Source organism: Trichosurus vulpecula, chromosome 7, assembly GCF_011100635.1.
Source record: "Trichosurus vulpecula isolate mTriVul1 chromosome 7, mTriVul1.pri, whole genome shotgun sequence".
In the NCBI taxonomy this organism is placed as follows: Eukaryota; Metazoa; Chordata; class Mammalia; order Diprotodontia; family Phalangeridae; genus Trichosurus; species Trichosurus vulpecula.
In genome coordinates this window covers 1023760-1038548 of record NC_050579.1, presented here as the reverse complement: position 1 = coordinate 1038548, position 14789 = coordinate 1023760, and the positions used below count along the sequence as shown (strand labels likewise).

Genomic DNA, 14789 nt, shown 5'->3' with positions numbered 1-14789 from the left:
CCTCCATTTCCAGTTCTTGGCCACCAGAAAGAGCTGCTATAAATATTTTTGTAGCTGTGCGTCCTTTTTCCTTTTTCTCTGCTCTCTTTGGGACGCAGCCCTAGTATTGCTGGGTATGCACAGTTTCATGGCCCTTTGGGCCTAGTTCCAAAGTATTCTCCTGAATGGTTGGCCCAGGTCACTACTCTACCAGCAGTTCATTAATGTACCTTTCTTCCCTCATTCCCTCCAATATTTGTCATATTTTGTCTTGAAAAAAGCTGCTCTAGCAGCACTTGGGCTCTGGGGCTGCCCTGGGCCATGTGACCAAGAGCCCCAGGGATGTGGCTACACAAGGGACTCTCACCTACCTGCACTTCTCTGGGTGTTCATCACGCTTGTTATTGAAATCCAGGGAGATCTTTGCATCAAGCCCAATTCCAAAATAGTTATTCATGACACATTTCTCTGTGTAACACTCTCTGGAAAATTTCATTTAAAAACCAATTAATTAAAAAAAATAACCTCCTTTAGCCTTTTACTTCTGAAGCTCCCAAGGCTCAATTGTGTCCCTCCATGACCTGAAGGTAGATGGCCTCCTAGCCCCAGGGCATGACCTCTTCAAGTCCACAGATTTGGAGACAGGCCTTACCTCCCAGAGGCTGCCCTAGCCAGCGTGGTCACAACACCTCCTCCTCCACCTCCCTCCCCTTTCCCACCCAGGATATTGTTGCTGCTACCTATGATCTGTCCCTCCTCCTGCCCTCTCACCCCACTGTAACCCTAATCCTAACTGCCAGTTCTTGTTCTGGGCATCCTGGGCTGGAGGTTTGTTTCCCTTCTCTCTTTTCGAGCGCAGATTCCTCAGAACCTTTAGTACACAGCACAATGGTACCCTCCTAAGCTGGTGTGGAGACCCAGCCACTGTGATTACCACGGGGTCAGGCAGCTGATTCCTCTAGCCTTTCTGGATGTCGATCCTATCTCTTTCAATAACACCTCCCCATCACTCCGTATACTCACAAATTTTCTGGTTCGGTGTTAAAGGGATCTGCGTTGATGAGCAAACGACTGATGACTGAGCCCCCGGGTAAGGAACCGGACATCCCAGCCCGGATATCTGTAAGGGAAGGGGAGGAGATGAGCGTCACCAAATACAAAGATGTGTCCCTCTGCGACTGCTGGCTCATCACAAGGCTAACCAGGATAAAAAGACATCTTCGCTATGAACATCCTCAGTTTTGGAGACCAAGAACATCATCAGCGGACAAGCGTCTCTTGCCCTGGAGTGCAAACAGGGACAGCTCAGCAGTGGGACCGATGCCTCTGGCTTAGGGAAGCTCCTGCAAGGACTCTCGCAGAGACAGAAGGACCTTGAAACTTGTGTCTGGGCCAAACATTCTATAATTCTGCAAGTCTTACATTTCCAATCAAGCTTTTTTTTTAAAAACAGCCATGACTGTCCAAAGATTTCTCGAGCTTTCTGTTCTCCATGGAGAGTTCTGGGTAAAGAGTCCATTTTGGGGGTAAATTCTTTCCACTTAAACCATCAAAGACAACTTTGAGAACGTGTGATTTTTTTTCTTTTTTTTTTTCTTTTATTAAATTTATTTATTTATTTTTAGTTTACCACACACGGTTCTACATAATTTTGAGTTCCAGATTTTCTCCCCTCCCTCCCCCCTTCCTTCCCAAGACGGCACGGAATCTCACATAACTACCATGTATAACTTCGCATTGAATTAATTTATACACTAGTCAAGTTGTGGAGAAGAATTATGACCAATGGAATGAATCATGAGAAAGAAGAAACAGAACCCAAAAAAAAAAACAACCCAAAAACAAAAACAAAAGAGAAGCAAAAAAGGCGAGCATGTAGTGCGCCTCAATCTGTATTCAAACTTCACAGTTCTTTCTCTGGATGAAGATAGCATTCTCCATCATGAGTCCCCTGGAGTTGTCCTTGCACCTTAGGTTGCTGAGAAGAGCGAAGTATGTCCGGGTTGGTCCTCACGGAATCCATATATCTGTAGCTGTGCACAACGGAGAACGTGTGATTTTAGGAGGCCCCTTTCTTTTTGTACTTTGAAGGATCCTTGGCTTTGTTGTTCCTCCGATGGAGGCCATAACCTTCCAGGCTTTCTCATCTTGCAGATTCAAGTGGATGTTGTCACATGAATCCTTCATGAAGAATCCACTCATTACACTGGAAGCCTCCTTCTCAATTCCCTTCCCATCTAAAGAACACGGTGCCACCACATCCTGGGGGCTTCTGCTGCATCTTTCTTTATGGACATGAGTGTTTTAATTGTGCCTGTTAGACCCCTTCCTACATCCAGGTCATCATCGGTAAAATGCTACAGTTTACTTCACCCACATGCATCATGTCCATTCTCCTTTGCGTTAGCCATAGTGTTGCCTCTTTTGTGATTGTAGAATCGCATGATTCAAAGACACAGAGCACCCCAAAAGAACACTGGTGTTAAAAAGATGGGTTTTTGTGGCTGTGAGTTGTCCTCCTCTTCCTCCTCCTCCATTCCAGGCCCGTCTCACTGTCCAAACTGTATGAACTGATAGATTACTCAGTGTGCTGTCTTGTCCAGCTGCATGCCACAGCTTGGTCAATATGTGCTTTTCATCCGCTTTGTTTTCCCCCATGGATGGTTAGACCAACCCTTTCCACATTGTCGTCTACCTTACAGAGGAGGCTTCCTGGCACTCTGGGACGTGGTACGTGCGGCATCTGGAGAAACTCTTACCACCAACAGGGAACAGAAAAGATGTTCTCAGCCTCAGTTGTTTTGCTCAATGAAGCTGCTATACAATTATAAACATCTAGTCCAACCCCTCAGAATTCACTGTCCCATGATTTGACCCATACAAGTAATGCCCTTTTTATTCGGCATTTTGCTTCTCACACCTTCTCCTCCAGGTGAAGTTGGCTGTCATTCTGTGACATTCTTGGCCCCCAAACTCTTCCCTCTCAGTGAGGGCAAGGCCAGTTCTAGCGCAGGCAGGAGTCATGGGGTGCCGCCGCTGTGGTCAGTGACCAGGGACACATAAGGAGCAGGAAAAGATGAGAGTCAACAGGCCTGGCTGACTGGCACCTTTGGGCAGTGTGAATTATCTGCAGGGGTGACTCTCTCGCACTGCCTGGGTTTTCCAAGGAGGCATTTTCCTGATGTGGTACATCTGTGTCTTCCTGTATTGCACATGCTAACTAACCAGGAGGCAGCCGAGAACGAGAGTGTGTGTGTGCGCATGCATGTGCGTGCATGTGTGTGTGTGCGTGTGTGTGTATGCGTGTGCGTGCACGCGGCTCTTGTTACCATCCCCAAATGAAAAGGGATCCATTTTTTGGCAAGGGCTGAGCTGGCGATGAGAAGCCTTCCAGAGACTGCTTGGCTGCATTTCTGCCAGACGATATCTAGGCGCCAACCATCAGCCTCGGGGTGCATACCAGGGCCCAGAGGGAAGACCAGAAATCTGCAGGCCCTTCGTGACCCTGATGAAGACTTTAAGGGAACGCGTTTCTCTGTTGTAGATCTCACCAAAGGCCAATGTGAGATTTTTTGGATACAGATGTCTTTGGAGTAGTGTGTCTTAGAGAACCACATCATTTTAACGTCTGTGCATAAGTCGTGTCATCACGCCCTGGTGCTGCTCACGCCCATCTCCCCGCCGCTATCTTCTCAACTTGCTTTGTGGCTCAATGGGACGAAGTGGATCAGATTCTCCTATCGTCCTTCCTCGGGGCTGTTCTCTAAGGGCAAGCCCCTCCTTCCACTTGGCAAGGAAGATCCTGCTGGCACCTCCCCTTCAGCCGCTGCTGTAGGTTGATCCAACCCCTTGGAGAAATGAGGAGTCAGAGTCTTTGCTTTCCCTTTATTCTTTTTTTCTGCATTGACAACTTTACATGAATGGTCAAGTTTGAGCTGCTGTGACTGCATGCAGTAACAACCTCCTCCTTCTCTCCTTTCATCTAACTTTTTTCTTCGCTCTGCTCTCACCAGCTGACTGGGGCTCTGTCTATGGGCAGCAGAGGCTTCTTTGGTCATCTCCCATGTCACAGGATGTCACTGGATGCCGACCACACCCAGAAACATCAGATGTTCTTCTGGACACGAGCACCCCTCCTGTTCAGGTACCGGGGCCTCTCATTCCTTCATCCCAGGTCACGGTCCCTTCAGGCCCATTTTAAACTGATGCTGCCCATGTGGTCCAGGTCCTCTCATAGTGTGTGAACCTGTCACTTCATCGATGAAGCCACTGCTTGTACCTTCTGCCAACTACAGCCATCCAAGGCTGGCAGCCCCCGTCTCCTTTTTTTTCCTTGTAGTGGACGGGCCATAGAGGACCAAAGGCCATAGTGTGTCATGTACTTCGCTGAGTCACTACAGGCCAAACAGTATCACCCCCTGGTGCCCCACTCTCTGGGGATGGGCACCCACACCTAGAGCTGAGGCAATTTGGCAGAACCAGTCAAAGCTGACACACAGCCTGGAAGGAGAAAGGCTGGCTCTCAGCTGTAACAACCCTGGCGCATCAGCAGAGGCACAGAATGCAAAGCCCTTCGAGAAGAACACCCAAACTCTGGGGAATGAGGCTACCAAGCAAGGATTCCACTCCCTGCGCTTTGGCTGCCCTGGTTTTAAAACCTTGTGTGGCCTCTGGTCTTCTGGCTCACTGGAGTCCATGGCAAACGCTCTTTAACTGTATCCATCCTCCTCCACACTTGCTAAGTCGGGTGAGAGGTCTGGAAAAGAAAGCCCTCAGGCTTCCCAGGAGACCTCAGCGCCTCACTCAGTGCCCTCGGCGCCTCGCTGGACATTTCCCAGATCAGTAGAAACAGCCCCTGTGGTGACCCCATTCCGCACTGTCGGCCTCTTTGCTAATGCCTGGCTCCTCCTGTCTGCCAACCAGTCCCCTTCTACAGCCATGGCTCTTTAGGTGGATATTCACTTTGCCATCACTTGGCAGAGCTGTCCCAGGACAAGTTGATGGGGAATTTAATCTGGCACCAGACCAAGGAATTCTGCACTAGCAATTCTGCTTGTCTATCTAAAACACACCCTTCCTTGTCTGCTCTGATCTTTTCCCTCATGGGTTTCCCCTACACTCCTCTGCACACAGGAGCGGGAATTTCCCTGGGAAGACCAGTTAGGCATTCCTGACCTTTCTGTGGAAGAACTCAAGGCCCAGTCAGAGCCGTGGCCTCATGGATCTGACAGAATCCCTCCAAAGAAGAAAGGGGGCACGACACATCTCCCCTTGACAGGTGGAGAAAGAAGGCATGAGAAGGGAATGGCTTCCCAGGAGGCAAGGAGTGAGCCCACGTGTGGCCCATGGCAGGCGCTGAGTGAATGCATGTTGGCTAATGATTCCTGCCTCCACCAGGCACCAGCCCCAGAAGATGGTCTCTCCTCAAGGAGGGGGCCTTCCTGCAGTGACACCTGGTTTCAGGGACTCTTTTCTCACCACCTGTTCCCATATTTTGGCTCCAGCTTGAGGCCATCTACAGGAGGGTGGTTCTACTCCTCTCCCCTGGTTGGAAGCAGTCATCCCACCAGCCCAGCCCCACCCCCTGCCATGCCAACAGGGCCCCGCTTGGCCTGACGCTTCTGCCAACTCTGAGCCAGCCACGGGAGATGCTTGCACTCACTTGGGTACAGAATCTTTGTGTTCAGCATTGGCAAGCTGTCGCGGCTTCCCGTCTGGGGAGGAAGTGATGCTGAGCCTCCCAGAGACAAGCTTCCTTTGTTTATTAGCTTTTCGCAAGGGGTTTTGGACACTGGAAGAAACAACAGAAAAAACAAATGTTAAAAATAGGACGTTGCAAAGCCACAGCATTTAAAAAAAAACAAAACCCTTCTGAGTTCATCACTTTGGGAACCCTCAGGGCCAAGAGAATGAAGACAGAAGGCTAGACCGCACTCGGATGATGACCCTGGGCCCGCTGCCCACCCAGCCCTGGAGGGGCACCGTGGGATTTGGAGCATCAGCCCTATTCTATTCACGCCAGGCTCCCCTCCAACTCCCTGTGTGGAACAGCAAAGCGCGCCAACACACTGTCAGCTCCTAGGGATGCTCTGGACTCCCTAAGGAGCTAAGGGCGTGGGGACAGGCCCAGCACACCCGCTCCTAATCTGTGCCCAGCCAAGAGCATCCCAAGGATGGCAGGAGCCTCCAAACGACCCCCCTCCCTGTTCTCTCACTGGATCTGGCATCACCATGACCAAAAAGCCATGTGAAAAGCATGTGTGCGGAGGACACGGCCCACACATGCGTGTGGAACATTCAAGAGATCAGGGAGAGTAGGTGTGATCTCCAGCCTATCCATTGCCTACCTGCTTACCTGGGGGGTGGGGGGGCCAGGTGAAGGGAAAGAGGGGACAGTAAGGGGAGGAGCTTGTGGGGGGGAGGTTGAGAAATCTGGGTGCAGAAGGGCCAGTGAAGGTTCTGATCCCTGAGGATGAGGCGTCCGTGTGGGAAGACTCCAGGGATGGCGGAAGTGCACAAGCAGAAGCTCATGGGTGTCTTTGGGAGGCGGCCTATGCGGAGGCCTGGGGCCCTCTGTCCATGCTTGGACGCCAGGGCCATGCACAGAGGCGGGACGCGACAACACTACCTTTGCGGTGGCTCCTGCCTCGGGAAACGCTGCCATTGCCACCATGAGAGGACTGCAGTGGGAGCTTGTCCTCCGCCTTGGGCTCTCGGCCATCGTCGGCGGCAGAGAGCCCCAAGATGAAGCCTTCCTGCTCCTGTGTCTGGGCATTCTGCTCATCGACAGCTGGGGAACAGAAAAGGAAAAGAACCCAGGAGGGCGTGAGCCTGGATGCAGATGGCAAAGCCAGCTCCGTGACCTGGGGACGGCGTCACTCTGGACGAGGCTGCGGAGACCTGGAAAGGGCCAGATGGCAGCGGACAAGTAGTCCAACAGGGTTAATGCAAGGAGGGGACAAAAGCAGCCTGATAGGGCCGAGATGCGGCTGAGCCAGGAGGGGGCTGAACAAAGCCCAGGCGTCCTGAGACCCAAGAGGCCACAAGGCGCCTGCTCTCAGGGTGGGCTGGCAGAGCTGAGGGAGGGACCGAGGAACGAGGAGGCCGCCTGGTCTTATGCATGGCAGAGACGTGGAGAACATGGAGACAAAGGCAGAGAAAGAAAACAGGAAAGTGGTGGGAAAGAGATGAAGACAGGTGGTGAGAGGCATCGGAAGAGAAGACGCAAGGGTCCGTGTGAGTCTGGAAAGGCTGTCCTTTGGGCTCTGCCCACTGGCTGCTCTCCAGGCCCTCAGGGAGTCCAAAGAAGCCCCTCCCTGGGCCCTGCCACTGCCCAGGAGGAGGGATCTGTCTGAGGTCCCAGAGCCATTGAACCCAACGCCGTCCCCCTCCCTGGAATGGCTCGCCATGCGCCTCCAGCATCGCTTCTGATGCTGATGGGCAGGGTAGGAGGGAGCCAAGAGGGCACTTGACTCTTCTGAAGCACCATGGCCCCCAGGCACATAGGGCTCGGAATCTGATCTTCTAACTCCTGGCCTGGCACAGCAGAGCTGGCGGGACCTCAGAGGCACCTAGGCCAACCCTGACCTGACTGGGAGGACTGCGTGCAGTGTCCCTGCCAAGTGGCTGGCTGCCCATCCACGCTGGGACAGCTCAGCTTGTTAGGAAGCTTCTGTGCCACCAGGAATAACTAAAGCTGAGCATGTCCCCAGGCTTAGACCTGCAGTAAAGTCACTTCCCAGCTGAGCCCTGGCCTCATCTGTAAAGCAGGAACTATACTCTTCATGGAGCCAGGGCTCAAGAGGGACCTCGGGCACTGTAAACACATACGTGGCACAACGTGGCATGGCTAGACTGCAGAGGGGAGCGGCAGGGCCTGACCAGGTACTTCGATGGTGGAAGAATTCCCAGTTGGGGAAGCTCCCCCTGCCCAGGCAGGCTGGCACCTCTGCCACCGACAGCCAGGAAGCGTCAGGGACCAGACCAGAGCCCCGCCCTGCCCAACTGGCCAAGCTGCCTCTCATAAGGAAGGTCAAAGGCACGTTTTGGTTTTTGTGGGATCTCTCAGGATGGCCACCCCTGGGTGCTGGGCTCATTGCCAGCATCTCTGGGAGCTGCGGACTGGGCTTGGACACCCTTTGCACACCCACATTTGGAGGAGAGTACGGGGTGATACGGGGCTAATGCCTGTTTGGATGGGGGTCAGTGACCCCTCTCTGGGTCACCCCTGGCTATCTGAGGGTGGGGGGAAGGGGCACGAGGCCAGCTACCTTTTTCTGCATGTTCTATGATCTGACGAATGGCTTTCTTCAGGCTGTTGGCTCTTAACATGAGCTGCTCCCGAGGCCGGAATATCTGGGGCCGCGCTGGGCAGGCCGGCCCTATGGTGCGGTCAGTGGAGGCGACACAGACCCCGCCAGAGCCGTCCCCATCTTCCACCTCTTCGGCGATGGTGGGAGGAGGGTTGGGCAGGGAGGAGGAAGCCTGGGACTCGTCGTTCAGTGTCTTGAGGAGGGAATCCAGCTTCTCTTTGAGCACAGAGCACTGATGGGAGGAAGTGGAGCGCCTCAGACCTCGTGGAGGACCCTGGCCCCAGCCCCCTGCCATGTGCCACGCGCTCCATCGTTTACCTTCCTGGCCATGACTTCAGACTCCTCGGAGCCCTCCGTGGCTTTCTCGTATGCCTTCCCCACCCGCGCCACAAAGTCCTTCACAGTTTCACAGAGCACCCTGCGAGAAGGAAGAGTGGAGGCTGTGTGTGTGTGTTGGATGGAGGGGGAGCAAGGGCGTTTGGGCCTTGAGGGCCCCTCCCCCACCCCCTGCACCACCAGGGCACTGCTCATGGGCACGTACTTGGCAGAGGAGATGACCACAGAATGCTGATCCGAAGTCAAGATTTTGGACAAGTGAGCAGCCACCGAGTCTTCATAGAAGAGAATTTGCTGGACCTAGACATGCAGACACATGGTAAGGATGGGCAGCCAGGCCTGGGGTGCACAACTGCCGTGCCATGCTCCCCTGGGAAACCCTGGAGTCGGCTCAGCTAAAACCCCAACAGCCCAGGGCAGGCCCAGCTCTGGGGGGGGGGGGTGTGGGGGGTCGTTTCTCTGAGACTCAGTTCCTCAACTGTAAAATGGAGCTAACCCCTAACATGATGGCCTCTCCACCACAGAAAGGCATCATCAGGGTAAGACTGGCTAACCTGCGACCTGACCCTCAGGGGCCTTGCAGCCCCCCCGCCCCCCCCCTGCCCCCAGGGACGGCAGCACGTTCCTCGGCACACTGAGAGCCCAGGCTGGCCTCTCCTCTCCCAGCTCTGCAGTGGGGACTCTGGGCTTGGCCATCAGGCCCGCCCCAGTCCTGGGTCTCTCTCTCTGACCAGGCAGCAGCCTCCTTGCTCCATCCTCTGCCTGGGGCCCTTGGGTATTTATCCCTCTTGGGGAGAACAATTCATCCCTAAGCATTTCTCCAAAGCCTGGGCTCCATGGGGTCCTCAGAGCTGTCTGGGCACAGACACAGCCCAAGCCATGCTGCCCCTGAAGCTGTCACACGAGGCCTGAGTGATGGCGAGGACAGACAAGCTGTGTGAGCCAGGCGGTCCTTGGATGGGGCCTCGAGGGAGTAGGGAAGCAAATCAGCTGAGGCAGCCACAGGTGAGGGGGTGGGAATGGATGGAGCCTGTGCTCCTATGGGATTGAAGGGGAGGGTCCGTGTTCCAGAGCAGCAGGCACCAAGGATAATGGAAGGCGTGGTCCCCAACCAGTCAATACCAAGTCTAACCTGGTTGACCATACTAGCGGCTGCATCCCACTGGCCTACCAGCTCTCAAACTCCCCCATCCTCTAGCTGGACCATCTCAAAGCTTTGAGAAAACAGAAATGTCACTCCTTCCCACCAAAGGCTGGTCACCTACATGAGGAAAGAAGGAGCCATGGGAGGTTCCAGGCAGAGGGATGGCACAATGAAAGTGATGTTTCGAGATGGTGGCCCAGGGGAGGGAAGGGAAGAGCTCATGACAGTAAGAACCATCAGCCAGGAGGCCATGGGAAGAGCTTCATGGGAGGGGGCACAGGGAGAGAAGAGGCGGGGCTGCTACCTCTGAGTCCTCACTGAAGTCTTCTGTCACCGTGGAAGACGAAGCTTGTCGAGGGAGTTTTGTTTCGTACACCATGATGCTCCACCTGGGAGTTGGGAAACCAAGTTACCATCATGATCTGCTGGACCTCCCTCGGATTCGGTTAGTGAATCTGTGCGAAGGGAGAGCCCTGAAGGCCGACAACAGCGTCCCCCTCCCCCCAGGCGCCTAGCTGGGCTCTAGCTCTCGATCCCTTACACAAAAGAGAGCAAAGGGACTTCCCGAAAGGCAGGCAGTATAGGCCAGAAGCACAGACCTTCAGGGCTCATTCTACAGATGTGGAAACTGAGGCTGCCCCTCGGGCCTCCTGGAGGGCCCTTGGCTCTGGGCCCAGCTGGTGCAGGGGCCTCTCCAGAGCATCCTTAGAGAGGGCCCGCCTGCCCATTCACTCTGGTGCAGCTCTCAAAGGAATGCCTTTCCTGACATTCAGCCTGAAGCTGACTCTGTGAGTCCCCAGGGATGTAGGCTCTTCCAGAAGCATCTATCTTCAGATCCCCCTGGTCTGTCAGGCAAGGCCTTGAAAATGGGGGAGGTGAAAATGCCACCCCAAATCACATGAGCAAAGTGGGCATGCCCCCAGCCCCAACCTGTGCCCCTGGGTCACTCAGCTACCCGGCCTCCTTACACCATCTCCCGAGTTGCCTTGGCTTGGGCCCCTGGGCAATCTATGTCCCTGTCCTTCCTCCAAAAAGAATCTACCCAGCCCATCATGGGAACGTTCTCTGGGTCTACACCAAGAGAGGACAATCCCTGATGGCTCTGCCATCCCCCTGACTCGGGCTGGGGGGCTGGCTGGCTCACCTCCTTTCCCTTTGATGGCATCGATAATACACAGGTTTAATTACAGAAAGATGAGGCTTTCTAAACTGGACTGGGATCTGACTCCAAGGGGTGTGTGATCAGGCAGCAGGGGAAAAGATGGGGAGCAGCCAGCCCCCCAGGACAATTGGCAACACTCCCAGGCCTCTCACCATCCTGGGGCAACTCCAAGCACAGACCCCAGCACACAGCAGGAGCTTAATAAACGTGTATAATGATGGTCTCCCTGCTTCCTGAGTACTCACAGCTGCCCAGGGTCCACCGGGGGACTTTCCACCCCCATGTTCCTAACCTCTGTCCCCTCGATTGCCTGGTGGCCAGGACAGGCAACGTGCAGAGGCAGGGACCAGTGAGGAAATGTCCCACCTGCCCCATTCTTGTTTTGGGTGGGACAGAGAGAGGAGCACAGACCAGCAGGCAGAGATGGGCTGGGACTCACTACCCATCAGCTCATGCTCCTTCTCCCCCAACACAACCTTCCTCCAAACTGCCTAATACTGTCAAGGGCAACTTCCCCAGATTCACAAGCTCTGTCCATCCCTGGCACTGTCCTGTGTCCCCTCCAAGCCCAAAGGGGAGTCCATCCATTCCGTGTGCGCACCCACAGGCACCTCTCACTGGACCCCCTGCCCCGCAGGTTCCCCCAGCTGCCCAGAGGACGCTCCTGAGACACCCATCTGCCCTCACCCCTCCAGGCCTGACCCTTCCTACCTCTTTCCCTCATCCTCTGAAATGTCTGCACACAGGAGTACTTGTACATGATACATACACAAATGAGCACAGATGGGGGAGGGGAGGCTCAGATCTCTTTTCACACTGGACATGTGTGATCACAGCAGCCGACAGAGACCAATGAAAAGGCTCTTTCATGAAGAACCATGGCCTAGGGCAGGCGGGCTCCTCCAGGTCTGGCTTAGGCCACTGGGCCCTGGCCTTCCTGGGGGCTGGCCTTTGTGGGGGCCCTGGCCTTCCTGGGGCCTTGGACTTTGTAGGGGCTGGGGGCTGGCCTTTGTGGGGGCTGTCCTTTGCAGGGCCCCAGCATTCCTGGGGTCCTGGCCTTTCTGGGGACTGGCCTTCATGGGGGAGCTGGCCTCCAGGAGGGGAGAAGGCCAAGCCCAGGCACCCAGGAGGCCCCCCGGGGCCTCCCCCACTCACCGGTCCAGCATTTTGGTGCTGGCTCTCTCCAGCTTCTCCAAGATCTGAGGGAGCTGAGTGTCATCATCACAGGCAGAGCCCCAGCCCAGCACGCGCGCCAGGTCATTCCCTGTCCCTAGAGGCAACACTCCCAGCTGACACTGCAAGAAAGAAGACAAGCGTTAGCTGCCACCACTGACCATCACCAGGAGGGGATGAGCCCCCTGAGGAACTGCCAGGGCTGCCGGTCATTGAGCAGCTGAGTGCGGGGCGGGCTTCCGCCTCTAGGGCCTGGCTGCCTCAGCCTCCATCTCCCAACAGAGGCTGGCTTCACAGTCTCTGAAAAGTTCTCTTTTTTCTCTCACAATGGGACTTGACCCCGTGTCTGGACCTCGCAAGGTGTCCCCAGGCTTTCCCTCCTCTCCTCTCCAATCCACCTTAATAAAGTCAGCGTCCTGATCATATGCAGCCTAGTGAAGAGAGTGCTAGACTGGACACCAGAGGCCCTGGGTTCAAATCCAGCACCATCTGGTCTCTTCTATTTAAGGGGGGAATGGTGGGGTGCTTGTGCTTGGATGCTAATTCTAACAGCCTCTGCTTGGGTGCCTGTGCCTGAACCCCCATTCCAAAACACATCCAGTTCTCAAAACATATTCTGTCCCAGGCAGTCTCTCTCTAGCTAAAGGGCAGGGCAGTGTGCCCTAGCTTATCTCCACTCCTTCCTCAGTAAGCAGCTATGCCTATCTATAGATTGATTCCTGGATGCTGATAATTGACTGTACACTGAGTCATGACCATATTTCCTAATTTCTGACCTTTCTAATATGTATTCTAGACATAGTACTTTGTCTAACAAGACATTAGATGAGAAAATACATAGATTCCCCTTTAGCCTTGACTGATAGTGAACTCAGTGACGTTTCACAGAAAAAAACACACCCCCTAGTAATCCCCCCTTTCCCCACCCCGGGCTATTTCCTAGAGAGCTCTAGGTAATACGCCTGCACAGTAGACACAAAAAGCGCATGTTCCTTTAAGAACTAACCACTCCTTAATCACGCCTTAACCACTCCCTAATCCCACCCCAAAATACCTAACTGACATGTTTCATCCCTAAATCTCTTATAAAAGCTCTCCCTGCACCCCTCTAAGGTTATAGGTTCCCTAAGAACTCTTGGTCACTGTAAAGTGTAATAAATCTTTGCCACCTTGACTTAGAGAATGCTTGAGATCGTGAATTCATTCCAGGCAACCTTGCCCTGGGAACTTTGGTTTGGGATTCCTAGATCCCTGAGTTTCTTTTCTCCTTCAACAGAGTGCTAGATTGGATGCCAGAGGTCCAGGGTTCAAATCCAGCCTCATCTGCTTAGTACTGGGTTAGTGTCTCAGAGTCTCAGTTTCCTAATCCAAAACACTTAAGAGCTCTGAAGGGGTGGCATTCAAGGCCCCTCCCAATCTGGGCCCACCCCAAAGCCTCTGGCTGAGACAGAGTGCGGCCACCCACCCAAAGCCTTTCTCTTCTCCTCACCCTTCCTGTAAGCTCCTAAGGGCAGGGACTGTCTTTGGCCTCTTTGTGTGGCCCCACTAGGCACACAGCAGGAGTTTAATAAAAGTTGGCTCACTGACCACAGGGGCTACAATGAGTTTTGGAGCTGGGGAGGATGTCAGACACACCTTCATTGGCGCCTCATCTGAATCCCTGCGCTTCCTCTTTGGGGAGGCAATCTCCTCCCAGGGAGCTGATCTCCTGCTTTTGTGCCCAGGTAGGACATAATCTTCCCTCCTTTCCTCTTGCAAGGCTCAGTGACAAGCCACGGGATGGACAAACTCTGCCTGGTGCAGTGAATGGGGACCATGCATTTCTCGACCTGCACCACCAGGTGGCAGTGCTTGACCTGCTTGGGCAGGTCCCCTGGTTCATGGCTTTCTCCCCCAGCACTAAGCTGTTCTGGGAGTCAGGGAACAGTGCCCCGGGGGGACTAGTCCCTTTGTCTGTCAGGCCTGGGGCTCCAGCTGAGGAGACATGAGGGAGCTTCCTTCTCTGCCTCTGCGTGGGGCCTCTGGAGAATGTCACAAACACTCTCAGGAAAAGCCCAATAAAGGGGCCCGGCCCTGCGCAGAGACTCCAGCCTTCTGGGGATTCTAGAGGCCACCAACTATAGAGCAGAGGAAACACCATGCCAGGGGACCCAAGAGGATCCATCAGTGGCTTGTCCAAGGCCCTGAAAGCAAGAAAGGGGTGCTGCCCCCCCCCAAAAGGGGGCAGGGGAATTGGTGATTTCATTCCCTGCTAAAATACTCCCATGCAATGCAGTGACACCTCCCAGAAGGCTGTGTGCCACTGTGCATGGGCCTATTTCTTTGCCTGCCCCACTGGACAATGCCCCTGAACCTCTAGCTTCCAGCTCCTTGTCCTTGCCTGGCCTCTCTTCTCCCCAGTCATCACCTGAGTCTTTCACCTCAACCCTAATCTATTGTCCCACGGTCGGGGATCTTAACCAGGAAACTTATTTTATATATTTAGAAGGTGGGGGGAGAGGAAGGAGCAGTTAAACACCTACTATGTGCCAAGCGCTTCACAAATATTATTTCATTTGAAAATGTGCATTTCTTCTGAGTGAGTGTCCACGGGCTTCACCAGACTGCCCAAAAGGTGACAACCCCACGATCTAGAGAAGTCGGGGCCAGGGAACCATCAGAGGAAGAGAACCACCTGGGCTTG

At 54.2% G+C, this 14789-nt stretch overlaps 1 protein-coding gene across 9 annotated transcripts in view; it reads right to left on the bottom strand.

Moving 5' to 3' along the window:
• DGKD (diacylglycerol kinase delta) overlaps positions 1–14789 on the bottom strand; it is a 113261-nt gene that overhangs the window by 16161 nt on the left and 82311 nt on the right. For all 9 annotated transcript variants that reach the window (XM_036767347.1, XM_036767346.1, XM_036767342.1 and 6 more), the window contains 9 exons: positions 12089–12228; positions 10076–10160; positions 8833–8927; positions 8610–8709; positions 8250–8523; positions 6608–6769; positions 5642–5770; positions 1003–1099; positions 351–461 (listed from right to left, as the gene is read on the bottom strand). In XM_036767347.1, the coding sequence (XP_036623242.1) occupies positions 351–461; positions 1003–1099; positions 5642–5770; positions 6608–6769; positions 8250–8523; positions 8610–8709; positions 8833–8927; positions 10076–10160; positions 12089–12228 (1193 nt within the window). The remainder of the gene's footprint in view (positions 1–350; positions 462–1002; positions 1100–5641; positions 5771–6607; positions 6770–8249; positions 8524–8609; positions 8710–8832; positions 8928–10075; positions 10161–12088; positions 12229–14789) is intronic.